At 41.7% G+C, this 26811-nt stretch overlaps 1 protein-coding gene across 5 annotated transcripts in view; it reads left to right on the top strand.

The window, feature by feature from the left end:
• Nucleotides 1–26811, top strand: part of WIPF1 (WAS/WASL interacting protein family member 1) — a 100498-nt gene that overhangs the window by 48589 nt on the left and 25098 nt on the right. For all 5 annotated transcript variants that reach the window (XM_078847970.1, XM_078847967.1, XM_078847969.1 and 2 more), the window contains 7 exons: nucleotides 8687–8775; nucleotides 10285–10414; nucleotides 14567–14710; nucleotides 17262–18029; nucleotides 21042–21260; nucleotides 23589–23702; nucleotides 25094–25145. In XM_078847970.1, coding sequence (XP_078704096.1) covers nucleotides 8725–8775; nucleotides 10285–10414; nucleotides 14567–14710; nucleotides 17262–18029; nucleotides 21042–21260; nucleotides 23589–23702; nucleotides 25094–25145 — 1478 coding nt within the window. In that variant the 5' untranslated portion in view covers nucleotides 8687–8724. The remainder of the gene's footprint in view (nucleotides 1–8686; nucleotides 8776–10284; nucleotides 10415–14566; nucleotides 14711–17261; nucleotides 18030–21041; nucleotides 21261–23588; nucleotides 23703–25093; nucleotides 25146–26811) is intronic.

Below are 26811 nucleotides of genomic sequence, written 5' to 3'. Positions count from 1 at the left end.
CAGTTACATTATATTCACACTCATTAGCATATTTCCATAAAATATATGGAGTGCAATGTCACACTGCCTTGCTGGGCCTACCTGCCCACACAGAGGAGCAGGGCCCTGGGGTGTTTCTGGGACAGGCCAGGTCCTTGCGCTGTGTTGGCGTTGGGTGCAGCCTCACTGCTGAGTCTGTGTCGGGTGGGGGGAGGAGGGGGCTGCACAGTAATCTCCCACCTCTGTGTAGCCAGTGGCATGTGCTCCCCAATGCCATGCTAGAGCCTCCACATTTACTTGACAAACAAAATTTTCAGAATTTTTGTAAAGGATTTTGGTGCAGAATTTTAAAAATTTTGGTGCAGAATGCCCTTGGGAGTAACATTTGGTAATTTGCAAAATAACTTAAATTAAGATCACAGCCTCCCTGCACTGGTCCTTAGTGTGCAAGATATGTGAGTTTTAGTGCAGTTTTTAGTTGTTATCACCACCTAGTGACTGGAATAAATGCCTTGAAAGAGGATGAAAACATATAATGCTGCGTTCTAATCCTCCTCTAGGTGACTTTGTAGCGTAGATGCTTTTGGATTTGAGAGTTTTTAGTTTTAGTCTCAGCACAGGCAGATTCCTCAAACCAATCTGTGATGGAATCCCTGGGATGGTCTGTCTGATATTAGTAACACTAACCTGATGGATTATAAACCTCAACAGGTTTGGAGGGTTTTTTTGTTTTTCTTTGCTTTAAGAAAGGGAAGAGTTGGAGAAGCCCAAAGAAAATGGAGAAAGTCTATCAATATTCTAAGGTATATTTAAAAGGCATAGTTATACTGTGGTAGCTTCTTATCATTCCAGTCCTTGATGAAAGGTGCCAGCAACATTTTCAGCAATCCTAGAGACAGCACTCGGGTATTTCTGTTATTACTTTGCACATGGCCCATGATTTTGATTGTGGAGTCATCATAATGTATTGGATTTGTCTGTGAGGTTGCCTCACAACTGTTGCCCTGTCAGCTATGGAAAATTCTTCTTTTAGCACAGATACAGACCTTTTTTTTGGAGCTTAAGGACCGGGTTTCTAGTCTTGGATGAGATGTGTGTATTAGGTTCCTGTTATTGTATCTCTTGTCTACAGCACAGGATTCATTACAGTGTGTGCTCAGATACTGGCCCTTTTAATTTTTATATATAAAATAGCGGTAATATACAGTACTTTCCCGAAATAAAATGCAAAGAAATTAACCTTGGATTGCAAAGATCTATGGTCCTAAAGTGTCAAAGCCAGAGACCCTCATCCTTTTGATTTGTAATGTGGTGCTTTGTCTCACTGTTCATTAGTGTTACAAGCACCTTCATTGTTTGCAACTACAGTAGGTACATTTATTATTGCACCAACAGAAGTTAACATAAGAAGGGCCATGCTGGGTCAGACCAATGGTCTGTCTAGTCCAGTATCCTGTCTTCTACCAGTGGCCGTTGCCAGATGCTTCAGAGAGAATGAACAAAGGAGGGCAATTTATCAAGTGATCCATCCTCTATCACCCAGTTCCAGCTTCTGGCAGTCAGAGGTTTAGGGACACCCAGAACATAGGGTTGCATTCCTGACCATCTTGGCTAATAGCCATTGATGGACCTATCCTTCATGAATTTATCTAATTCTTGTTTGAACACACTTATGCTTTTGGCATTCACAACATTCCCTGGCAATCCACAGGTTGATTGTGCGTTGTGAAGATGTACTTTCTTTTGTTTGTTTTAAACCCGCAGCCTATTAATTTAATTGGGTGGTCCCGGGTTCTTGTGTTAAGTGAAGGGGTAAATAAGACTTCCTTATTCGCTTTCTCCACACCTTTCATGATTTTATAGACCTGTATCATATGTACATCCCCCTTAGTCATCTCTTTTTCTAAGCTGAACAGCCTTGATCTTTTTAGTCTTTCCTCATTTGGAAGCCATTCCATACCCTTGATCATTTTTGTTGCCTTTCTCAGAGCTTTTTCCAGTTCCAGTATATCCTGGACAAAGTATTCAACATGTAGGCGCACCATGGATTTATGTATTGGCATTATGATATTTTCTGTCATATTATCTATCCCTTTCCTAATGGTTCCTGACGTTGTTGGGGTTTTTTGACAGCTGCTGCACGTTGAGAACTATCCACAAGGACTCCAATATCTCTTTCTTAAGTGGTAACAGCTGATTTAGACCCCATCATTTTGTATGTATAGTGGATCTGCTGTTTTCCAATTTGCATTACTTTGCATTTATCAACATTGAGTTTCATCTTCAATTTTTTTGCCCAATCTCACAGTTTTGAGATCCCTTTAACTTTTTGTAGTCTGCTTTGGTCATAACTATCTTGAGTAATTTTGTATTATCTGTAAACTTTGCCACCTTACTGTTTATCCCTTTTTCCAGATCATTTATGAATATGTTGAACAGCATTGGTCCCAGTACAGTCTTGGGGAACCCCTCTATTCTCTCCACTGTGGGAGAAAATGACCATTTATTCCTACCCTTTGTATCCTATTTTTTTAACCAGTTACTGATCCATAAGAGGACCTTCCCTCTTATCACATGACTGCTTAGATTCCTTGAGATTCCTTGAGTGACCTTGTCAAAGGCTTTCTGAAAATCCAAGTACATCTTATCGACTGCATCACACTAATCCACATGCTTACCATCACCCTCAAATAATTGTAATAGAATGGTGAGGCATGACCTCCATTTACAAAAGCCATGTTGACTCTTCTGCAATATCATGTTTATATATGTGTCTGATCATTTTGTTCTTTACTATGGTTTCAACCAGTTTGCCTGGTATTGAAGTTAGGCTTACTGGGCTGTAATTGCCAAGATCACCCCTGGAGCCTTATTTGAAAATTGGCATTATATTAGCTACACTCCAGGACAGGATTACTGGACTAGATGGACCTTTGGTCTAACCCTGTATGGCCGTTCTTATGTTCTCAGTAGGATTTTACTTCTGATTTTTAAAAGATGTCTTTTTGTCTCTATCTATCTCTTTTCCTCTGTTATTTAGCCATGGTGACACTTTATTGGTCCTCTTGCTGTTTTTGTTTTGTTTGGGGTGTACATATAGTTTGAACCTCTTTTATGGTGGTTTAAATTAGTTTCCATGCAGCTTGCAGGCATTTCACTCTTGGGACTGTTCCTTTTAATTTCCATTTAATTAGCCACTTCCTTTTTGTGTAGTTCCCCTTTTTGAAGTTAAATGCTACTGTGGCGTGTTTTTTTGGTATTTTTCCCTCCCTACAAGGATGTTGCATTTAATTAATTACGGTCATCGCTTTTACTCAGCAGTTCAGCTATATTCATCTCTCAGACCAGACCCTGTGTTGCCACTTAGGACTAAATTAAGAATTGCCTCTCTGCATGTGGGTCCCAGGACTAGCGTCTCCAAGCAGTCATTAGTGATGTCTCTAAAGTTTATCTCTGCATCCCATCCTGAGGTGACATGTGCCCAGTCAATATGGGGATATTTGAAATCCCCCATTATTATTGGGTTTTCTGTCCTTTGTGACCTCTCTAATCTCCCTGAGCATTTCACGAGCACTATCACGTCATGGTCAGGTGATTGGTAGTATATTCCTACTGCTATACTCTTATTATTCAAGCATGGAATTTCTATACACAAAGATTCTACGGTACAGTTTGATTCATTTAAGATTTTTATTATATTTGACTCTAAGCTTTCTTTCACATACAGTGTGCTCCCCCACCAGTATGACCTACTCTGTCATTCCTATGTATTTTGTACCATCGTATTACCATGTCCCATTGATCACCATTGTTCCACCAAGTTTCTATGATACCTATCTTATCAATATCCTCATTTAATACCAGGCACTCAAACTCACCCATCTTAGTATTTAAACTTCTTACATTTGCGAACAAGCACTTATAAAATTTGACAGTATTTAGTTGTTTGCCTTTGTTGTATGATTGAATGAGACTCGTTTGTTTGATAGTTTCTCTTCAGCTCCTACCTGTACTTTGTCAACTTCTATCCTCTTCACTATACTAGTATATAAAGTTTTCCTTTTAATAAATTGTCCCCTATTGGATGTGTCTGTCCAAACTATGCACCTGTTGGCCTCCCCCAGCCCTTCGTTTAAAACTGCTATATGACCTTTTTAATTTTACATGCCACCAATCTGGTTCCATTTTGGTTTAGGTAGAACCCATCTTTCCACTATAGGCTCCTCCTGTCCCAAAAGGTTCCCTGTTCCTAATAAACCTAAATCCTTCCTTTTGAACACCGTCTCATTCACGCATTGAGACCCAGCAGTTCTGCCTGTGTAACTGGCTCTGCACAAGGAACTGGAAGCCTGTTGGAGAATGCTACCATGGAGGTCCTGGACTTCAATCTCTTACCTAGCAGCCTAAATTTGGTCTTCAACACACCTTTCCCTGTGTCATTGATACACACATGTGCCACAACCACCAGCTCCCGCCCGGTTCTGCCTGTCCACCTGTCTAGACGTCTTGAGAGCTCTGCCACCTCCACACCTGGCAGGCAATTCACCATGTGGTTCTCCTGGTCATCACAAACCCAACTATCTGTCTTTCTAATAATTGAATCCCCCATTACAGTTACCTGTGTCTTCCTGCTAACTTGGTTTCCTTCCCCTACCCCAGAGGTATCCTCAGTTCAAGAGGATACCATGACATCATCTGGAAGGAGGGTCCCAACTATGGGATCATTTCCTCTCTGTTCCAGCTTGATGTTCTCACTGATTTTATCCTTTCCCTTTTACCACTGATGTTCACTGATTTTATCTTTGAGCTGCCTAGATGCATGCATTTTATATGTAGTGTCATTAATTTGCAATGACTTACCCAAACTGCCTTCGTTAGCTTTTTGCCATAGCATTTACATGAAGACAACAAATTATTTCCCATTTAACTCAGTTGAAGGAGTTAAGATTTTCTTATAAGTGAATAGCATGACTATTCCCTCCCGCCCCTCTTGGTATGATGACATAGTAATTGTGCAGGCAACTGCAGCTATGAAAAGACTGTATTAAGAAACAGGATGGTTATGGTTTGCTGTCAGAACTAATTTTCCTGTTGACTTTTTTTTTTTTAAACAGGAAATTGAAGAACAAAGCTGCATATGTCTTAATTAGCTCTTCTGTTAAATTTCAAATTTTAAATATTGAATTTTAGTATAAGAAGATTGGGAATGGATAGTATTTTGTTCACAATTTTATTTGATGATCATAAGAGTTGGAAATATGCAAAACTCTGAAAAGAAATGCCCAGAACTGACTGGGATAGTGTCAATTAACGCCTACTTCTGTCTGGAAATATTTCACCTGCTAATATTAGAGGTAACTCCTACAACTACAAAGATCAAAGAGCATTTCTATCAGTTTGGTTTGACAGCGCTGCGTGTAGACTCAGTAAGTTAGTCAGCTTCTCCTTTCATTTGCATTTGTGTCTCACAGAGCAACAGGAGAGAAACTTTTTTTAAAGGAAAATATTAACCTACAAACATTAGGAGAAAGACTCCAAGGCAAAAGTAGTGCCTGAAACCATTTTGAACTCCATTTTCTCCCCCAGTTAGTTAGATTTCAAGATGTGGTGTGTTCTCCCCCTTTCTTCTCCCTGTTGAAGACTTTAGGCAGTATTGATTATGGTCCCATTTCAGGAAATTACTTACACACATCAATGGGACTGAAGCACATCTTTAAAGTTAAGCGCATTCCGAAGTGCTTTCTTGAACTGCAGCCTATGTAAATTCCTTCTCTCCTCTCCTCTCCTCTCCTTTCCTCTGTGTAGCATGGATTTTGTTTTAAGTGTATTTGGAATGCTTTTTATGACTTTACAAATAACTAGGAAAATAAGTTGTTTTTCCTCTTTGAAACACACTAGCATCTTAAGATCTCTATTTCTCTAATAGAAATCTCTATTTCTAAGCAAGATTTTTTCCTAACACACCTAAACCTTCTTGTCATTTCTGAGATATTACAGAATTGCAAAGTGGTGACTCGAATCCAGACTAACAGCTCAGATAATTAAATTTCCCTTTTCTAGCATTAATCTGATTTTAATCCATGTATGCTATCTAGCATGAGGTAGAGCTGAAGTGAGTAGAATGTGTTTTATGCAAGTCTTGTTTTGAGACTTCAAAAATAAGTGTGGAAAAAATAAGCTTTGTGTATTCCTCTGAATAACTACTGTGGGTAATATTGCTGTCAGCACGGAAGCCTGGAGGGTAACTTTTATGCCCACTCCCATGACTTTTTACCTGTTCTGCATAGGTATGTTTTGAGTGACCGACAGTGGCACCTTCTTCTAATGCCTGTTTATTTGAACAGGCAAAAGAAAAATATATGGGAAAAGGAGGCATCTTAAATAACAAACTAGCTTCCTGTTCCAGAAACCACTTCCTTTTAAATGTGTGCTTGTTACCTCCACTTACCTATGGCAGTGAGGCAGGCAAGTGTATAATGTTCCCATCTGTGGTGATCTCTTCTTTCCTGCTGCTGCAGCTTCTGGCCCAGGAATTTGGTCTTTCCTTCATTCAGCAGCAGTCAGCATGTTGACCCCATCCTGCTTCTCCCTCCTTGTCTAGTACTCAATGGCTAGGCTTCTCCGGAAAGGAGCAGCTGATTATAGAGGTAGCACTTTCTTTGCACTACCAATTCCCTTCGTCTTCCCATTCCACCCTCTGCACCATAGGACTTGCTGGCAGTCTGTGGGACCTTCAGCCCTAGTTGGCGAATCATTGATCTTAAGGATACCTCTAAGCTAATGCTTCTGAATGCAGCTGTGAAAAAACAAATAGAAAAGTTCTAGCACTTCTGTTCCAAAATGCCATCTGTCAACACTGGACTTGCACAGAACCTTTTTTTTTTGCTTCTTAAAGTCTGACCTATACTTTCGCCTTAATGAGATCTGCAAAAAACCCAAGGTTGAACGTTTTACTTCCATCTCTTCGAATTATCCAAGCATGAGATTTCAGATCACGGGAATGATGGGAAATCTGTAGTGTGTTTTCCTCAGAAGCTGAAACACTCGGGGGTAGATCTACACGTACGGTGGCGTGTTGAGTACAGACACTGCACATCCAACTAGCAAGGGTACAAATATCAGCATAAATGGTGAGGCGCAGCTAAGGCGAGTAGACGGCCCTCCACACTGGGGCCCCCATGTGTGTACCTCATACAACCCAAGCAGTGCCACCTACCTCTGCCCTGCCATTTTTAGCAGTGCAGTGTCCTGCTGCCTGCCTGCTGCGAGAGCCTATCTTCACTGCAGTGAAAGGCTCTGGCAGGAGGGAGGAAGCTTCTGGAGCCTTTCGCTGCAGCATGTAGCTACACATGTAATGCCTATACTCCGCACACCACCATAAGTGTAGACATAGCCTAGGAGAGGCTGCAGAGGGGTAGTCTATTCTCTCTCAGTTGGGCAATTTTGTGCAATTCTCTTCCCCCCTCCGTGTTTATTCATGAAAGTGTCATTTGTGCCTGTCGCTGATAACTTGCTGTCACAGTATTTGGTAGGAAATCTTGCTCTCTTCCACACCCACTCAGTCTGTTCCTATACCAAGCTGAGATTTTTCTTTTTAAAGTACGTTGTACTGTGAGGTCTGGGTTTCTGCTACAATAATACTTTGCATTAATATGGTGCTTTTCATCCTTGCAGATCCCCAAATGCTTTGGGCTAAACTGCCCCTTACCCGGCCATGTGCGGAAGTAAGGCACCTTCAGCATGGCCAGGTAAGGGCAGCACTGACTGCAGCTCCAGTGGAGTGAGGGAGAGAGTGGGCTGCTTGCCTGATGCTCCCTCGGTGAGGAAGCAGGTGGGCAGTGAGAGGAGCCATGGCTGGGCATACTACTGGCCCGCCAGAGTAGCTGGCTAGGCACACCGCAGGGAGTAAGGTGCTCCCAAAGAGAAATTAAGTAACATACTTTCCCTCCCCCATACCAGTCACGTAGGGTAAATAGGGAGCAGAGAAGAGGCACAACTATTTCCTGGCGAAGCTAAACGTTTCCTTAAGTCAGGGATGGGCATGAGCATGAGCCTAGTGTTTCACTGTAGCCCTTGATAAAATACAAGTTGTAGATGTAGCAGTACTTGCAAGCTCCATCGTTTAAATGGCTCTTAGGGGACTGCATCCTTTTTTAAGTATGAATTTAAAAGTTCTAATAGCCATGGGTGTTTTTTCAAAGTGATGCTTGGAGATTTAGCTGTGTGACAATCCCTGAGACTTATCCTGCAGTGCTTGCTCAGGAGAAAATCTCATGGGATTCCATGGGAACTTTGCCTGAGCATTATTTATTATTGCACGTTCTAAAATGCCTGCCACCAGAGCGAGTAGTGCAGAATAAGGGCCATCAACAGGAAATGCACAACTGAATCCTCACACACTGCATATACATTGTGGTGGTATTGCCCAGTAATAAGACATCTTTACCTGATCTCACCTGGAATTATCATAGCTGCAAGCCACTGAAATCTTGTGTGAACCCCCAGTTTATGTATGTCACTACTGCTAATACTTGTAGCTGTTTCTTGTCAAAGTTTAAAATATGAAATATTCTCCTAACACTGATTTATGCTCAGAAAATGTAGCTGCTAAATCTGTTAGCTAAGCAGGTGGTTCGGCAGTCAGGATAAAGTGTGAATACAAAGATTATAGATTGGTTACTTTACTGTATCTCATTGTTGTTGACAGGTTTCATAGCAATATCGGGAAAAGTTCCACGATAGACCATGCCTGTCCCTCCCCCTCCAGCTCCTCCCCCTCCCCCAACTCTTGCACTGGTAAGTTTCAACTTAGAAGTAGTCACATGAAATATAAATGTAAAATATTTGTTGTTACAGTGCACCATGTGGGTCCTATTTAAAGGGGCAAATTCTGGACCTTTGTGCACAGTCATGTATCTCGGACTCGGGTGAGGGATTCCCTCAGTGGTTGGAGAATGTACGCTTTGCAGGAATACAATCAGTGCTGCTACTCCTTCCCCCTGACTGACTGCATTACTGTCCGCACCTGCTCTGCATCCCCTTGCTCCCTCCATACAGGTCGGTTAGTCTAATATACGGTTTCTCAACCTGGGGATCATGGCCATGTTTCAGGAGGTTGTGACCACCTTCTCTATCATTACAGCTACATGGGAGGAGGTTCGTGAGACTTTTTCTCTGTTGTAACATGAGGCCATCCTATGGAGAAGGCTGAGAACCATTAGGCTAATGGATTGTCCTATTCGATGAACCAGTGGCTTTGATCCATCCCTGCCCCACTTCCCCTTTATGCTGCCGCTGAAAGCTATGCCACACAAAGGGTGCAGAGGCGTTCTGCTGTCCCCACTTCCTGGGAAACGTCCATGTTACTGAGCTGGCAAATCAGGAAACCATTTCAATGATCATTAAATGATCTCAAAACAAATTAGGTTTTGGGATCTTTTCTCAGCTGCGGTTTTGCAACGAAATGGATCAAAGAAGGGGAGAAACCTAATGCAACAAATTGAGTCTGAATGAGTAACATGTGTTTTCCGTCAATCATGAGAGGCTTTAGAAACGTCTGGAAAGTTGGAACTCTTATTTTGTATACCAATACAAAACATTTCTTCTCTTTTTCTAAACTTGTCATTACCCTTTCTGAATGCTGAGGTAATGCAAAAGTTACACTCTGAAAAGACAAAGCAGATGCAACTGAGGTTGGGAATCTTAAAACCTTGACTGGAAATCAGAAAGGCCTGTGATTTTTGAAGTGGAGGATCAACATTTTCCAGATAGATTTTAATGAAGAGAAAACAGTAGCCAAATGCTTAATTTCCATCCGTGGCATCCAGTGTTTGGATATGATGTACTTCAGTATGATTTTTTTTTTCAAAAACTTCAATTTTTCTGTGCAAGTCCGCGGTGTGTATGGTTTGCTCTTGTTCATTCTCCAAAATAGCAACCTTTTTATTTTCTTCCATCTTTTCAATTATATTTTTAAATTGAGATTTCTAAAAAAGACAGATCTATCTTGGCTTCATATGTATCAAACATGGACTCTGAATGCTGGGTGGAAGAGAGGACTGTTTCAAATTAGACCAGTAGTGTGGCAATGGATCTTGAGTGCTGAAACAGAAGTAGATTTTTGGGGACCAGAATCTTTGTTTGCAAGGATAACTGCTTTTAGTGCCACGTTTGCAAGAAGGAGACTGTGACACGAAACTCATTTTGACTGCTTTGGGGTTAAAAACAGAGGTATCCATTTCTCCCCTTACTTCAGCAGGTTGCTGCAGTTTTATTCATATCTTTATTTATTGTTTCATTTTGCAGGCAAATACCGAAAAGCCTTCCTTAAACAGGTCTGAACAAGCAGGGCGAAATGCTCTCTTATCTGATATTAGCAAAGGAAAAAAGCTAAAGAAGGCTGTTACTAATGATAGAAGTGCCCCTATCCTAGATAGTAAGTACAATTCTGTTTATTTTAATGTATTTAATGAATGATGAGTTAATATGCAAAATTAGAGTAGTTTTTATAATCAAGAGGTGAAGAGATGCAGGGTGGTCAAGCAAAATAAATTATTGTAAAATGGTCAAATAATTTGCTATATTAATTCATGTATTAAATCACTTGAGATATCCATTACTGTTTATAAAGTGTGTATATTAATTTGTGTGCTAACTCTGGTAAGTCTATAGCAAAATGTAATTGGCACAACTAAGTGTAGTGGTGGGGAATGGGGGAAAAAAGTGTCTTCCTTTCGAGTTTCGCAGTACATGCTTATTTTAAAGGCAGACTGCAGTGATTTTTTTAAGTACTTCTTTAGATGGCTATAGAAAAATATTCTTAATTTCAAAGCCGTATCTAAAAATATCTTCACCCACCACTGATATGAAATGGTCGGCTGTTTTAATAATTACAAAAGGAACTGCATCTTGATGTCAGGACAGGATGATGAGAGCTGCTGGTATACAGATAAATGCAGATAACTGGCTCTGTGGATGAAGGGAAAGCAGTGGACGTGTTGTTCCTTGACTTTAGCAAAGCTTTTGACGCAGTCTCCCACAATATTCTTGCCAGCAAGTTAACGAAGTATGGGCTAGATGAATGGACTATAAGGTGGATAGAAAGCTGGCTAGATTGTCGGGCTCAACAGGTAGTGATCAATGGCTCCATGTCTAGTTGGCAGCCGGTATCAAGTGGAGTGCCCCAAGGGTCGGTCTTCGGGCTGGTTTTGTTCAGTATCTTCATAAATGATCTGGAGAATGGTGTGGATTGCACCCTCAGCAAGTTTGCAGATGACACTAAACTGGGAGGAGAGGTAGATATGCTGGAGGGTAGGGATAGGATACAGAGGGACCTAGACAAATTGGAGGATTGGGCCAAAAGAAATCTGATGAGGTTCAACAAGGACAAGTGCAGAGTCCTGCACTTAGGACGGAAGAATCCAATGCACCGCTACAGACTAGGGACCGAATGGCTCGGCAGCAGTTCTGCAGAAAAGGACCTAGGGGTTACAGTGGAAGAGAAGCTGGATATGAGTCAACAGTGTGCCCTTGTTGCCAAGAAGGCCAATGGCATTTTGGGATGTATAAGTAGGGGCACAGCGAGCAGATCGAGGGACGTGATCGTCCCCCTCTATTCGACATTAGTGAGGCCTCATCTGGAGTACAGTATCCAGTTTTGGGCCCCACACTACAAGAAGAATGTGGAAAAATTGGAAAGAGTCCAGCGGAGGGCAACAAAAATGATTAGGGGACTGGAACACGTGACTTAGGAGGAGAGGTTGAGGGAACTGGGGATGTTTAGTCTGCGGAAGAGAAGAATGAGGGGGATTTGATAGCGGCTTTCAACTACCTGAAAGGGAGTTCCAAAGAGGATGGCTCTAGTCTGTTCTCAGTGATAGCAGATGACAGAACAAGGAGTAATGGTCTCAAGTTGCAGTGGGGGAGATTTAGTTTCGATATTAGGAAAAACTTTTTCACTAGGAGGGTGGTGAAACACTGGAATGCGTTACCTAGGGAGGTGGTGGAATCTCCTTCATAGAAGTTTTTAAGGTCAGGGTTGACAAAGCCCTGGCTGGGATGATTTAATTGGGGATCGGTCCTGCTTTCAGCAGGGGGTTGGACTAGATGACCTCCTGAGGTCCCTTCCAACCCTGATATTCTATGATTCTATACACCCAGGATGGGTGGTAGAAGCAGTCTGCATTCCACAGGTACCACTGGCCCTTTGGCTCTGACTAGGTGTCTGTATTATATGGATGGAAACACTAAACCAAAGAGAAGATCCAGAAAAATATTTAATTTGCCTAAAAATATCTGGTAAAAGCATGTACTTTTCCCTGAATCTCTGATCTTCCTGTTACAATGCTTTAAAATCTAATCAGTCTGATAACATTTAATATGAAACAATTACATATTTATGTACAAGTTATCTTAAAAATATCTCCTGAATTATTTAATAATGTTCTACTTTTGATCAAGTGCATGGAAATGCTCTTTAAATCCCATTACAGTCTTTCTGTAATGCACTAAAAGTCTCTGCACAACAAGACAAAAATATGTGCAGTGTTGGGATAGTGCCCAAGTTGAGTCCTTATTTATGAATTGACCTTAGTATCTCTAAGCAAAATCTTAGCCAAACTTCCGAATCCGAACCTGGGAGGTGTCGCTCTGATGCGTGCAGTTGCATCATGCTGAGGTGACTCCTATGACTTACCTAGCTAGACATTTTTGTTCCATGCATGCAGAGGTGCTAACAGGCTACTTCACCTTGAATAAATATGTGCTAACAATATGTGTTCGCATCTGTTCCACCTTGTATTTTGTTGGGATGCTCTGAGTATCTGTCCCAAATCTGAAGAAAAGCTCTGTGTAGCTTGTTCGCTTGTCTCTCTCACCGACAGAAGTTGGTCCAATAAAAGACATTACTTCTTTCCAGTCTGGGGACAGAAATGCTGTGTGGCTCAACCTGCTAGATAGTGTTCTGATGCACTGTAGCAACTCAGTTGCATGACGGGCTATCTGTGCTGGAAGAGGTGCTCCATCCAGTTGAGCTGCTGCAGTGCATCAGAACTCCACTTGGCAGATGCAGAGGAGCCTGGAAAAGCACCATTCCTAAGGACTCTGGGAAGGTAGGAGAGAAACAGGAAAGAGGATCAAGGGAAACAAAAGCCCGTCCCTTTAGTAGGTCATGGGGCCACTGTCTGATGACAGAAGGCATTTCACAGCCAGATCAGCTGATGGGAAACACATTGACAGACACTCAATCCGGACTTCCAAGGTGGGGGTGTAGAAAAATACAGCCTCGGCTAGCCCAGCATGTTTTAACCCTGGATTTTAACGGGAAGATGACTGAAGAACACCAAAGCACTAAAAGGAATGAGATCTCTTAAAAGTGAACCAGAAAAAACAAGCAAAGCAGATCTAGGGCCGTATTCAGCAGGGTGCCTAATTTTAAGCAAGTGTGTATTCCCACTGAAAGCTAGACACATGTTTCACTACGCTGCTGAATTAGAGCTATCGTGGCAAGGCAATCAATGGGGATGAAAGGTAGATTAAATAGTAATGTTAAAGGTGATGGGATCTATTTTCTTGTTTGCATGAGTTAGTAAACTATGAAAGATTAAAGTCTTATAGCATCCGATGAAGTGAGCTATAGCTCACAAAAGCTTATGCTCAAATAAATTTGTTAGTCTCTAAGGTGCCACAAGTACTCCTAGTCTTATAGCAGGAACTCTCCAGAGGTTTACACCCTAAGCGAGTCAGAGCTGAATTTGGCCCAGTGTGCCTAACAAAGGGGAAGGGTGCAAGTGAGCATTTCTCCATAAATGCATCTTTTCTCTTTAAGAGAGAGACTACTGAATAGTGTGTCTCATTCACAGACCTGAAAACCCTTTACAAAAGATGGGAAATACCATTTTCCCCTTTTTAAAAAAATTGTGGAAACTGAGGTGCAGAGAAATGACTTGCTCAGGTTCACATGGTATCAGTGACAGAGCAGGGAACAGAACCTAGGTCTCCTGATTTCCCCATCCTGTGCCCTGCTCATTGCACCATGCTGCTCTAAAGTAGTCCCTTGCCTTTATTTAGCCCCAGGAAAATACTTTCATGTGCCATTTCAGTTACTGTGTCAATATTTGTCATGGTCAGAGTAGAGAGAAGCATTTTTATATTATGACCTGTTCCGCCTGTTAGAAAAACAAGCTAAAATCCATTTCTAGGCCTTCCCAAAACTATCTAAAAACAAATCACTGATCCCTTGAGGGGCTTTGTTCAATATGTATTTGTGGCAGCAACCCCATTGGTGACTGAGGTTTGTGCAAATTCCAAGCCTCCAGATTGGACAGACCACCACCAGGAAGGACAGGTCTTCCATCTATAACCAAGCCTATAAAGGATTAGGGACCAACGGCGTGGGGAAAAATGGAAGCCCAACATTAAAAGTGTGGCTGAATACCACGTGGAATTCTCAACACCCCAACCTATTCTAGTCCCAACTTCTGCTTTGTGCCTACTTCATAATCCTGTGGTCCAAGACAGCTACAAGGAGAAGGAGAGGCTATGAAAAATACTGGCTATGTTTTAAAATTTCTGATTTTTGTTTCAACAGAACCCAAAGGATCTGGTGGCGGCGGCAGTGGCGGAGGAGGAGGTGGTGGCGGTGGTGGCTATGGCGGAGGTGGACCACCTGGCTTAGGAGGCCTGTTTCAGTCAGGAATGCCAAAGCTCAGATCTGCAGCAAATCGAGATACAGGTAAGGAGGATTTCCCAGATCTGTGAATTCAGTCAAGAATCTTAAAAGCTTTCTAAACGATAAATTTACAAAAACTTTCATACAAGAGTAATAAAATAATGCAAGAGTTCTTTGGCTTAGGGAATACCTCCAAACATATGTAAACAAAATACAACTAAAATATCATTCAGGGGTTAACTTTAAACTCTCACACACAGTAAACTCTGAGGAAAACCAGCATTCGCTCTTGTGCCTCAGTATTTCAGTCTCTATAGCAGGTACGGTCATCCATTGAGTAACTAGGGACAAGGAAGGGAGTTAAAAAAAACAAACACAGTTTCAGACTTAAATTTGGCTTTGTGTGTTTCATTCTTAGTGCTATGTTTTATAGGGATATTTGTGGGGGAGAAGTTAAATTCCTTCCTTCCCCCACTCCTGAAGGTATTACTGAGAAATAAAAATCTCAGGGATTGAGACCTCACCTGTGGTGTACAGTAATAAGGGCCAGATCCAGTCCCTTACTCTGTGTGTGCGCACCCTCAAAGTGTAGTATCCAGAGGATCCCAAGCTCGAACTCCCTTAAGCCCTAGAGAAACTGGCCTCCTCTTAAACTGGAGAGCCCATTTAACCCCATGGGGGCATAATTTACCTGTTAAGGTATGTGTCAAACATCCCATCTGGCTGCAATGCAAGCTGTCAGCAGCAGCATAGAATCATAGAATCATAGAATATCAGAGTTGGAAGGGACCTCAGGAGGTCATCTAGTCCAACCCCCTGCTCAAAGCAGGACCAATCCCCAATTTTTTCCCCAGATCCCTAAATGGCCCCCTCAAGGATAGAACTCACAACCCTGGGTTTAGCATGCATGCATTAGCTGGATATACACACTTTTTTGCGTTTCACAGGTTTTCAAAGGAGTTGCCCCATGGAACAAAGCAGATTCTTCGGCGGGCAACATTTATAAAATTGGGGATTTGCCAATTGTTGAGGAAGGTTGGGCCCTAGTGATTATTGACATGAGAGGATATAATGGCTCCACCTAAATGTGTACTTAGGATGCTGTTAATGGCCTATGCTCATTATAGATCTAACTTAATCTTTCAGCACATGTTGACACAAACACAGACTTTCAGAGGTGGTTTTATCTATGTTAGCCTGTGCTGGGAACTCTTCTTAATCCAAAGGTTCCCGGCATAATAGGCCAGTGTTTCTTCAATTGCAAAACTCCTCTTCCAGAGAAACACAAGCAAATCCATAAAAAATAGATATTGGAAGAAGGGAGAAATGGGAGAGTTTTTTTCTGGATTACTTTCAAGTCCTCTTCCTTTTGCTGAATTCTAGTGATCAAATATTGATTGAAAGTTAAGACGCTTCTGCTCACATGTTGAAAACCCTAAATCATTGTTCTTCACGGTTTTTCCAAGGAGAATTTCTTCCCTCTATGCTGTTAATGTTTGCATCAGGGAAGCCTGAAAATAAATCCTATTATATCATTAGCAATGGTCCATAATAGCTCTAGTCCAGTGGTTCTCAACCAGGAGTATGTGTACCACTGGAAGTACATCAACTCATCTAGATTTTGCCTAGTTTTACAACAGGCTACATAAAAAGCACTAGTGAAGGCAATACAAACTAAAATTTCATACAGATAATGACTTGTTTATACTGCTCTATGTACTTACATTTCAGTGTATAGTACAATATTTATATTCCAGTTGATTTATTTTATAATTATGTGGTAAAAAATGAGAAAGTAAGCAATTTTTCAGTAACAGTGTGCTGGGACACTTTTCTGATTTTTTGTCTGATTTTTGTAAGCAAGTAGCTTTTTAAGTGAGGTACAACTTGAGGGTACGCAAGACAAATCAGACTCCTGAAAGGGGTACAGTCATTTGGAAAGGATGAGAGCCACTGCTCTAGTCTATCATAAGTATCCTTTCTATGCAATCCTGCTGTGATAGAACATAATGGCTACATTGGAGCTGTTGCTACAAATGCTTTTAAATTATCTACTGAGTAGCCTTATGGGGACAAATCCAGTCACGTGGCTGGCGGGGGGCGGGGCAGCAGCCGCTCCACCCCCCAAGCAGAAATGGCACCTTTTTAACTCTTCGGCACCTTTGAAATTTTTACTCACTCGGCGGCGCTCCGGGTCTTCGGCAGCGGGTCAGGGGGAGCGGAGGTAAAAAAGGCACCACTCCCTGATACTCACCCGGCGGCGCTCCAGGTCTTCAGCAGCATTTCGGCATCTGGTCCTTCACTCGCTCCGGTCTTCAGCAGCATTGTGGTGGTCTTTCAGTGCAGAAGACCGGAGCGCGTAAAGGACCCGCTGGGTGAGTACCGGGGGGGTGATGCCTTTTTTTATCTCAGCTCCCCCTGTTTTTTCCGCCTGGCTACGCCACTGGACAAATCCTGAAGACTTCAGTCAGTCCTTACAACCAGTGCAAAACTCCCAGTGCATTCAAGTAACGACTTGAAAATTTGGCCCATTCTCACAGTGTGTTTTACCTTCTCTTGCCTATTGCCTAGCCCTTTACCCTGATGTGGATAGTATTTACTTCTCTGTTTCCAGATTCTGGAGGAAACAGACCTCCCATGCTGCCACCAGGAGGAAGAACAACATCTGCCAAGCCTTTTTCACTTCCAAGTGCCGCTGGGAGATTTCCAGGGCCTTCTTTGGGGCAAAGAAGTACCGCTCCCGAACCACAGAGAAACCGAATGCCACCTCCGAGACCTGATTTTGGTTCCAAACCAGATACAGGACCTCCTCCAGTGCCAAATACTCCAAGACCCATTCCATCAGGTTTACACAACAGAGTATCCCCTCCTGTGCCAGGAGTAAACAGGCAAACCAACGCAGGGCCTATCCCTCCATCTTTCCCAGGAAACAGAAATACAGGATTCGGAGGATCTATTCGCCAGTCGACTGCAAGTTCCTCGCCTTCTTTCTCTAACAGACCTCCCCTTCCTCCTGCGCCTGGCAAGTCAACAGATGACAAGCCGCCGCCGCCACCACCTCCAACAGGAAACAGGGCACCCACCAACCGGGAACCTTCCTTTCCACCTCCACCGCCTCAAAACAATAAACCTCCCATTCCTTCCACGCCTCGGCCATCCACTGTCTCACAGGCTCCACCCCTGCCTCCAGGCAGGCCAGGCCCACCTCCAGTTCCACCCATTTCCAGTGGAAATGATGACATGCCACGTCTTCCACAAAGGAATCTGTCTCTAGGTTCTCTTGCACCTCCCAGCTTGCCTGGGACAGGTCGATCTGTCCCTCTTCCTCCCCCTCCAAATGAGCGGCCTCCTCCTCCAGTAAGAGATCCACCTAGCAGATCAGGTATGGCAGTGTGCATTTTTTCAGCTCTCCAGACCACCCCTTGTAATGACTAAACTAATTGTTATTCGCGTGGTTTCAGTGACATAGTTGAATTTACCTCCAATACCAATTTCCTTTATGCTTTTCAGAATGTAATATGAGCTGTAGCTTTAAATTGATTGACATGCTTTGCTGTTGTTTGCCATATAAATTGAAGCTATAGACCAAAATGCCAATCAGTTTTAAAAATTGAAGCCCTCCTTTCACTGAAAGAGTGTGACTGACTGGTTTAATCAGTTACATCTTTAAAAATCGCTATTCAGACTTGAATTAACTATCATGACCTGAGTTTGATTTGCAAGTTATTTTTGCAGAAACATGGGTCATGTAGTTGCCACTTTGTGTAATACTACCTTTCTTCAGTTGGGCTGATTTCAAGCACCGTGCCACTCAAGTCATTTTTAGTAGTAGTAGTAATTATGAGGTAGTATTTACACATTCATTATTATTATCATAGTTAATAGCAACTACAAACACTATGTTTGATCATTATATTCTTTGGTGCAACAAACTTGTTTTATCTGTGGGTCCAACTAGATGAGTAATCTTTACTCCCGGGAGTAATACAATTTGTCGGTGGCAATGTTCACAAGTAAAGGTTTGCAGAAATAGGCCCTGTGCATGTTAAACATCATGTACACTTATGGTAGTATTTAAGTTATTTTAACAAGATGTATACAACAGTCGTTAGCATAACAAGTGTCATTATATTTATGAATCAACTTTGTCATTTAGCATATGCAGATTTCTAATGAGACAGAAAATAATATTGTTTCCATGGTGATATTTCATAATATACTTTGATAATATAGTAAATAGAAGGGGACCTTGTGTTTGCTTCTTAATCCATATCCTTCCAATATTTACGCTGTTTTTAGTTGGAATAATTTCTCTCATTATCTTAAAGTTACTAAAATGAATAAACTCTCACTACTGGAGCACCATTCCAGGATTGCAAGCTGTAGTAGCAAGTAAATGTAAACCACAAAGTACGTAGGATTTCTTGTGACACATTTTTGCTTTTGGATAGTGGCACAATATCTGCTGATTTATTTTTAATAAATGTATCTGTAATACATCTTTAATAGATGTAACTAGATTTCTTTGAGCTGAGGGAATACTTGTAATAAAAAAATGACTTAATCAACACAATTAAATTCTCCTAATTGCCCCACATTATGTGTAATATATTTCACGCTGGTTCTAGGCATGTTACCGCGACAGTTGCTCAAATATACCGACATTGGAAATGTTAAAATCTGTGTGTGAGGTCTGTTTCTAATTTACAGACAGATTGATGTACTGCAACCACAGCAGAGCCTGGCATGCAGCAAATATTTGTGTCAGAGAGAGAACTGATCCCACACTGCTTAACATTGCCATTACTGAGCTGAATTCTCCTTTACATGATACCACTGGCAGAATCTGGTCCTAACACCCAGCATGGTATAGGAAAGGGAGTGAAGAGTAAAGTGCCAACATTTGCTGACAATACAAAATTATTCAGGATAGTTCAGTCCAAAGCTGTCTGTGAAGAGCTACAAAGGGATTTCACAAAACTGGATGACTGAGCAACAAAGGGGCAGATGAAACCCAATATTGATAAGTGAAAAGTAATGCACATTGGAAAAAAGTAATCTCAACTATACGTATATAATGGTAGATTCTAAATTAGCTGTTTCCATCCAAGAAAGAGATTTTGGCGTCCCCATAGATTGTCAAAAAGGCTAACAGAGTGTTAGGCGCTATTGGGAAGGAGATAGAAAATATGACAGAAAAATATTATAATACTACTATATAAAGCCATGGTGCGCCCACACCTTCAATACAGTGTCCTGTTCTGGTTGCCTTATCTCAAAAAGGATACAGTAAAACTAGAAAAGGTTCAGGGAAAGGCAACAAAGATAATCAAGGGTATGGAATGGCTTCCATATGAGGAGAGACTAAAAAGATTTGGGCTGTTCAGCTTAGAAAAGGGATGACTAAGGGGAGATACGATAGAGGCTTATAAAATCATGAATGGTGTGGAAAAAGTGAATAGAGAAGTGTGTTTTACCCTTTCCCACAATATAAATATCAGGCATCACCCGACTGAAATTAATAGTCCGTTGGTTTAAGGAAGTACTTTTTCACATAATGCTTAATTAACCTGTGAAACTCATTGCCATGGGATGTTGTGATGGCCAAATGTATAACTGGATTTGAAAAAACTAGATAAGTTCATGGAGGATAAGTCCATCAATGGCTATTAGCCAAGATGATCAGGGTGACCCTAAAGCTCTGATTGTCAGAAGCCAAGAGTGGAAGCCAGGGGTTGGTCACTCCAAAATTGCCCTGTTCAGTACACTCTCCCTGAAGCTATGGTACTGGCCACAGTTGGAGGCAGGATCCTGGGCTAGGTGGACTATTGGTCTGGCCAGGTATGGCCGCTCTTATGTTCTTTTGGTTCAGTGAGCTCTTACACCACTTCCCATCCCTTTACCTTAAAAGAAGGTGTGGCTGAAGGAAATGGGATATGACCAGGACCCTCTGTGCTGCCCTGATGCTCCATTGTGGTTTCAGCTGTTTGTGACCATTCGCAGCCAGCATAAGTTAGAGTATCTTTAGGGCTGCATTAACATGGAAGGAAGAGACCAGCCCTGCACAGAGAATATATGAGGCAAAGGGAGTGGAAAGGTGACATTTAACCCTCCTTTCTGTATAAACATGCCCCCTGAACCTGCACTCTGTGCAGATCAGCCACACCAAGGGGAGGGTGGATCAGGAAAGAGGTGTCAAACCCTGCATTACTATTATCCCTCCCTCTGGCTGAAGGAGGCAGACAACTCTCCCCATTTCTTTTGGATCCCATCAAAGCTTGTGTCCTATCTGACACCCTTCAGAGCGATGTAAGACAATAATGCTCAGAGCTGATAGAATAGCGGTAGGTTTTATGGTACAATAGATTACTGATTTGTTTCTGTCTTGATTCAGGACCCCTTCCACCTCCTCCTCCTGTAAACAGAAATGGCAGCATTTCACGGGCATTGCCTGCTACTCCACAGCTGCCTTCCAGGGCAGGATTAGAAAACCAGAGAGGTGGACCAAGGCCTCCACTTCCTCCTGACAGACCTGGTTCCGGAGCTCCTCCACCACCACCTCCTGCACCATCATCAGCAATCAGAAATGGCTTCCAGGACTCGTCATTTGAAGGTGAGCTGTGTTTTCAGACATACTCAGCATATTACTCTCTCCTCACTCAGAAGCTTTGCTTAAGTAAAGCTATCGGTGTTTGGCCCCACAAACGTTAAATGAGATACTTCACAGATGCTTTGGTTCTGATTCTGAGCTCTCCCTAGTTTTGCACCGGAGTTATTCCTGACTGTCCCAGGTGTAACTTGGGTCTAAAAAGGCCTGCCATATGGAGTTATCTAAATATTTTAATGCAGAAAACAGAAGTGCAAAGTTAACAGGACTGACATGAACATACTAGCATGCCAGTGGGACTTTAGCAAGCACTGGACCTCAGAAATAACCATTCAAAGGTAACCTAAAAAGAGGAAATGTGTGTGTGCCATTCTTTGCTGCTTTATGCTGTATAAAGAAGGCCTGAAGGATTTTTTTTTCCAGTGTTAAAAATTCAGGTCTCCTCTGCCCTGAAACCCTTGGGATGATTGAAGTAGTGGGATTATGACATCACAGGAAACAAAGTAAAAGTGGTAGAGAAGGAAACTCTCTACCCAAAGTCAAACTGCTTAAAACTTTGAGTTTTTCCATTTTGGCCACGAAACAGTGGGGATAAAGGATATATATGTGCATTAAAGATGAATCAGTCCTTTCCTTTCAATTAAGGCATGAGCTGACAATATACATTTGAGTCTCCCAACAAAATCAGAAAAGACCAGACTTGACATTCCTGATATTTCTAAGATAAAAAGCAAGCAGAAAATAAAACTATAAAGTAATCCTTCTGAGCTTTCTTGATGCATCATAAGAGACAAAACTGAATGCAACCATTTTTTTTCTGTGCAAATCGCCTTTACGAGACAGAACCTACATAGTTCCTGTACAAGCAGAACTCTAATTGAAATCAGGGTGCGTCTTGCTTGCCTCAGGAATGCAAATCTGGGCCCCAAAATAATCAATCCTGTGGTCAGTTGTTGGTGAAGTTCACTCAGGTCGTAGCTGGATGACATTATACAAAAACCTACATTACAAGAGTGTTACGGTTGCAAAGTGCTGGAAATGACAAAAAACGAAGTTGACTGTGTGCCCTTATTCTACCCCTTGAACATCTGCATTCAGATACAGGACAGTGTAATATGAGCATGGGCTATTTTTTCCAGGATTTTGATTTGCTATTAATATGTCACTGGAATCTGACCCCTCTTTTGTTGTACAGGGAAACGTGGGTCTCTAGTGGTTGAAGAAATACTGATACCTTTAGCTTTATCGTCACACTTTTTACAAAAGATGCACATTTCTCCTTGATTATGCATTTTCTCACAGGTCTGCTAATTTTTCTTTTTTCTTTGAACATTGAATTTTATTGGATGCTGTAGTGGTTCTAGTTGTTTGGATGCTTTGTACATCAATGAGGTCTAAATACCTGTAATGCAAATTCAGCACCCTGAATCCTACTACGCATTTCTATCGTAGGAGGTAAAATTAATTTAATATAGAATATGTAGGGACAAATTTATTTTATGCCTAAGTGGGTGCAATATTGATGTCACCAGCAGGTGACCTAGAATCGGGAAACCACCTAGGCTGAGATCCTCCCACCAGCTTCAGGCCCTTTACACTGCGTTCAAGGGCCAGAGTGATGTAAAGAGACTCTCTAAAAGCTTCATAGCTGACTATGGGAGGATCCCCCCAGCACAGGCACTGTGAAAAGACAGTCATAAGGCTGCCCTTCAAGGACTACCCCTTATAAGCCATAGCATGGGGGTCATGCCCGGGTTGGACAAAGGGCAGAAGGGGCCCCAGCACACAGCACTGCAGAGATTCAAGGCAGCGCTATGACCTGTAGGGCAGCCCAGGGGTAAATACCATAATTTAGCTTAGGCAGCCTTTGGAGGCCTATCTATGCCAAGGCTTGAAGCCACCGTCCCCTTGGTCGGGGCATCTAATCTCAGCCCTGAGGGCTATGTTCTTCTGCACAGAACATAAGGTGGGTGGAACATACTGAGTCTTCATACAACATTCTGAGTCACAGTATTAGGATTCCTGTGGACGTCAATGGACTCCTGTTTGGATTATTTTTCTTAGTTTGTTTTTAATGGAGCATTGTAAAACAATAAGACAAGGCAGGTGCGATGACATAAACGATCAATGAATGATTAACTGAATTCAGGCTAATTTGGGCCATCTTTTTGTTCTGTGTTTGTTTAGCATCTAGCATAGTGGGGTTCTGGTTTATGACTTGGGCTTCTAGGAGGTATTGCAATACAGAATGTGTAATAAGATCAGTACTACGCAACTCTTCTATTAAGGATTGTTACTTTTTAAATTTTCCTGTAATGGTTTATTTTTCCCAAGATGAGTGGGAAAGCAGATTTTCCTTCCATCCGATATCTGACCTGCCACCTCCAGAGCCATATGTACCAATGAACAAAAGTTACCCCAGTAAACTAGCAAGGAATGAAAGCAGAAGTAAGTTGTTTCTTTGTTGGGTTTTTATTTATTTATTTATTGCCAAATATTGTTAATTTTGAAAGATAATAGTCAGGCCTTCAGATGGCCTAGTGATGGATCTGGTGAAAGAACCTATACAGATTAGTGGAGGATAGGTATATTTATAACTGGGAACAATTTGCATCTGTATGTATCTGCTTTCCCTTAGTAGACTGAGTTTACTAATTTCTCTGCTAATTACCATTATCCCTTTTCTGTTAGCTATTGGCTATGCACACCATCCAACCTAAAAACTCATAATTCTGCCTTCAGACATGCAAAAACAACTCCCATTCGGATTGTAAAGGTGTTGAAGGGCAGAATAGGGCCTAATAGATCTACCAACATTTTTGTTGTTGTTGACTTGAAGAAATTTAATGGTTGAGTTCTCATGTATACAAATAGTGTAGGTGTTACCTGTGCAAGTCCCTCTTCTGTTGTTGAGAATAGACTCTCTAGACACGAAAATATGTAAAATGTCTGGGGAAAAAAATGGGAGAAACCAATGTCCTCTTAATAATTTAAGATTTATAAGTCTAAGGGCCTGATCTTGCACCCTGTCCATGCAGGAAACACTGAAAGATTGTTTGCAGGATCAAGTCCTATGAAACTTGTTACTTTTTTTTTAAATGGGGGGAGGGCCTGGGACTGTATACCCTTCTCAAATTTAATTTGCTTAGTTTTCGGATGAAAATTTTCTTACGGAGAAATGGTGCTTTGAGATTTTATCACACTTAAACTGTAGAACTTCAGTGTTTTTATTAAAAAGAAAAGGAGTACTTGTGGCACCTTAGAGACTAACCAATTTATTTGAGCATAAGCCTTCGTGAGCGACAGCTCACTTCATCATGAATGCATCTGATGAAGTGAGCTGTAGCTCACGAAAGCTTATGCTCAAATAAATTGGTTAGTCTCTAAGGTGCCACAAGTACTCCTTTTCTTTTTGCGAATACAGACTAACACGGCTGCTACTCTGAAACCAGTTTTTTTATTACAATTTGCATTTGTTTTAAAGTCACAGTAGGACTTAATGCCCTTGTAGAAGTGATAACTCTTATTAATGCTAACAAGAGTTATAGATGTGTCTCAAGAGGAGAAAAGAGCCTAAAGGCAGAAAAACCACATGCTTTCCAGGCATTTGTGGCATTAAATATATACTTAATAGGAATTATGCTGTACATCATTTATATTTTTTATCTTGGTAAATAAATCATCCAATAAACTACACACAACTGCTCATAAAATGGATAATACAGGTACTTAAAATGTGTAGTTCTTCACATATCGTTTCATGAGGAGCTTGGGCATGCGTTTCTGTGTAAAAGGAATATATCATGATGAACACAGCCATCTCTTTCTTCTGTTTCTAGATGGCTCTGGCCGAAGAGAAAGAGGTGTCCCACCGCTCCCGCCTATACCGAGGTGAAGTGGGTTTCCAGCCCTTCTGAGGGTGACTGCTGTTTTTAAATGTTTCTTGAATTACTTCTCATGCCCATGTCATTGGAAAGTTGCCTCTTCTGCTTTATTTCCACTTTTGGCTTGTGATTAGGGGTAATTTGAGTATCTGTTAGAGAAGTAAGGTACAGTTTATGAACCATAGTTGCTTAAAACTGTAGATTTTACTTGCTTATATAGCAGGCTGCCATGAAAGGCATTTTGGGGACCATATATAACAATATATATATTCTTACTGTGTCCCGTCCTGTTCCCAGTGATCTTGGTGGGAGTTTTGCCATTGAATTCAACAAGAGCAGGCGTAAGCCCATTGACTAGTTTTGGGTGAAGTAGTTGTAACATTTCAACTACAAATTCCAATAATTTACTGCTGTCTGTCTGGAAACTAATCACATGGGGACAGCACACAGATGAGATTCCCTTGGATCTTTTTTTGCATGCTTCCACGCCCTATCCCGCTTCTGCATGCTACTGCCCAACTTTTATGTGAGTCTGCAAGTTAATAGTTCAACGCAAATTCTTTTGACCATAGTTTAGCCTGTCAGAAGCGTGTGTTTATGCTACAGATAGCCTTCCCTGAGGGTGACAACTAAATGGCATAATCTTCTGACACCCCACGAGCACTGGGCTCCAGCAGAGGCTATCTCCTGCCTTCATTCTCCAGGGGAAAGGTTGCCATGACATGAAGGAGAATCCTCAAAAGAAGAGAGAAAATTGAGAATTCAGCAGTGTAATAGTGTCCTGTATGGCCCTGATGCCTTGTTTTGTAATAGTTTTATGTTGTTAATCTCTACTTGTCCTTTCCATTTGGACATGGATCATGCTGCAGTTATCCATGCCCTCAAAATTGGATTACTGTAATGCTCTTTGTCGGACTACACCTGAAGACTACTCAAACTATGACTAGTACAAAATGCAGCAGCCCCCTTAATTATATGCTCCTTCTGTGAAGCCTGCTAACACCTATGTGCCACAGATTGCATTGGCTTCCCATTTGGTTCTGGGTATAATTCAAGATGTTTTTGACTAATGAAGCTCTGTGTGGTTTGGCTGCTCGAGAAAGTGCTTCTCCCTTGTGTTGCATGGCAATTGAGATCAACTGAGTGCTTGAGTGAATGGCCCTCACTTTTAAATAGGAGAGATCTAGTGGAAGGGCATTTTCTAGTGAAAGCCATAAACTCTGGTACTTTCTGTCCATGCTGGTTCAACAGGGGTGGAGTGTATTGACCTTCTGAGCTTGCTCTATGGCCTACCTGGGTCCAAACTTTTGTTTGAGAGGGTATCAGGAGGATCTGAAGGAAATTCCCTTATTGGGAGAAAGCAAGCCTTTTTTAGGCATTGTGGTGATTGGTGAAATTGCAGAACTGCTTTTAAATATTGTACGTAAGCAAAGAGTGTTTGTTTAGTTCATTTTATAAACTGATATAAACAAGTGGAAAAAGACATTTGGAAATCATAGGAGGACTTTGATTCTGGATTTGAGCGTGGCTGATGAATGTATCTCTGTCAGCTGGACTTCTGAAAGTTAGCTTTGAAGAATAACTATCCGTCACCTCCCCACCAATCTCTGACTCTCTCAACGTGCTCATTGGAGTCCCCAGGAAGTCCTCACTGATGGAATTGTTTCATACTG

The sequence above is a fragment of the Lepidochelys kempii genome, chromosome 11, assembly GCF_965140285.1.
Source record: "Lepidochelys kempii isolate rLepKem1 chromosome 11, rLepKem1.hap1, whole genome shotgun sequence".
In the NCBI taxonomy this organism is placed as follows: Eukaryota; Metazoa; Chordata; order Testudines; family Cheloniidae; genus Lepidochelys; species Lepidochelys kempii.
The sequence above is the reverse complement of the archived record's forward strand: the minus strand, read 5'-3'. Positions and strand labels throughout refer to the sequence as shown.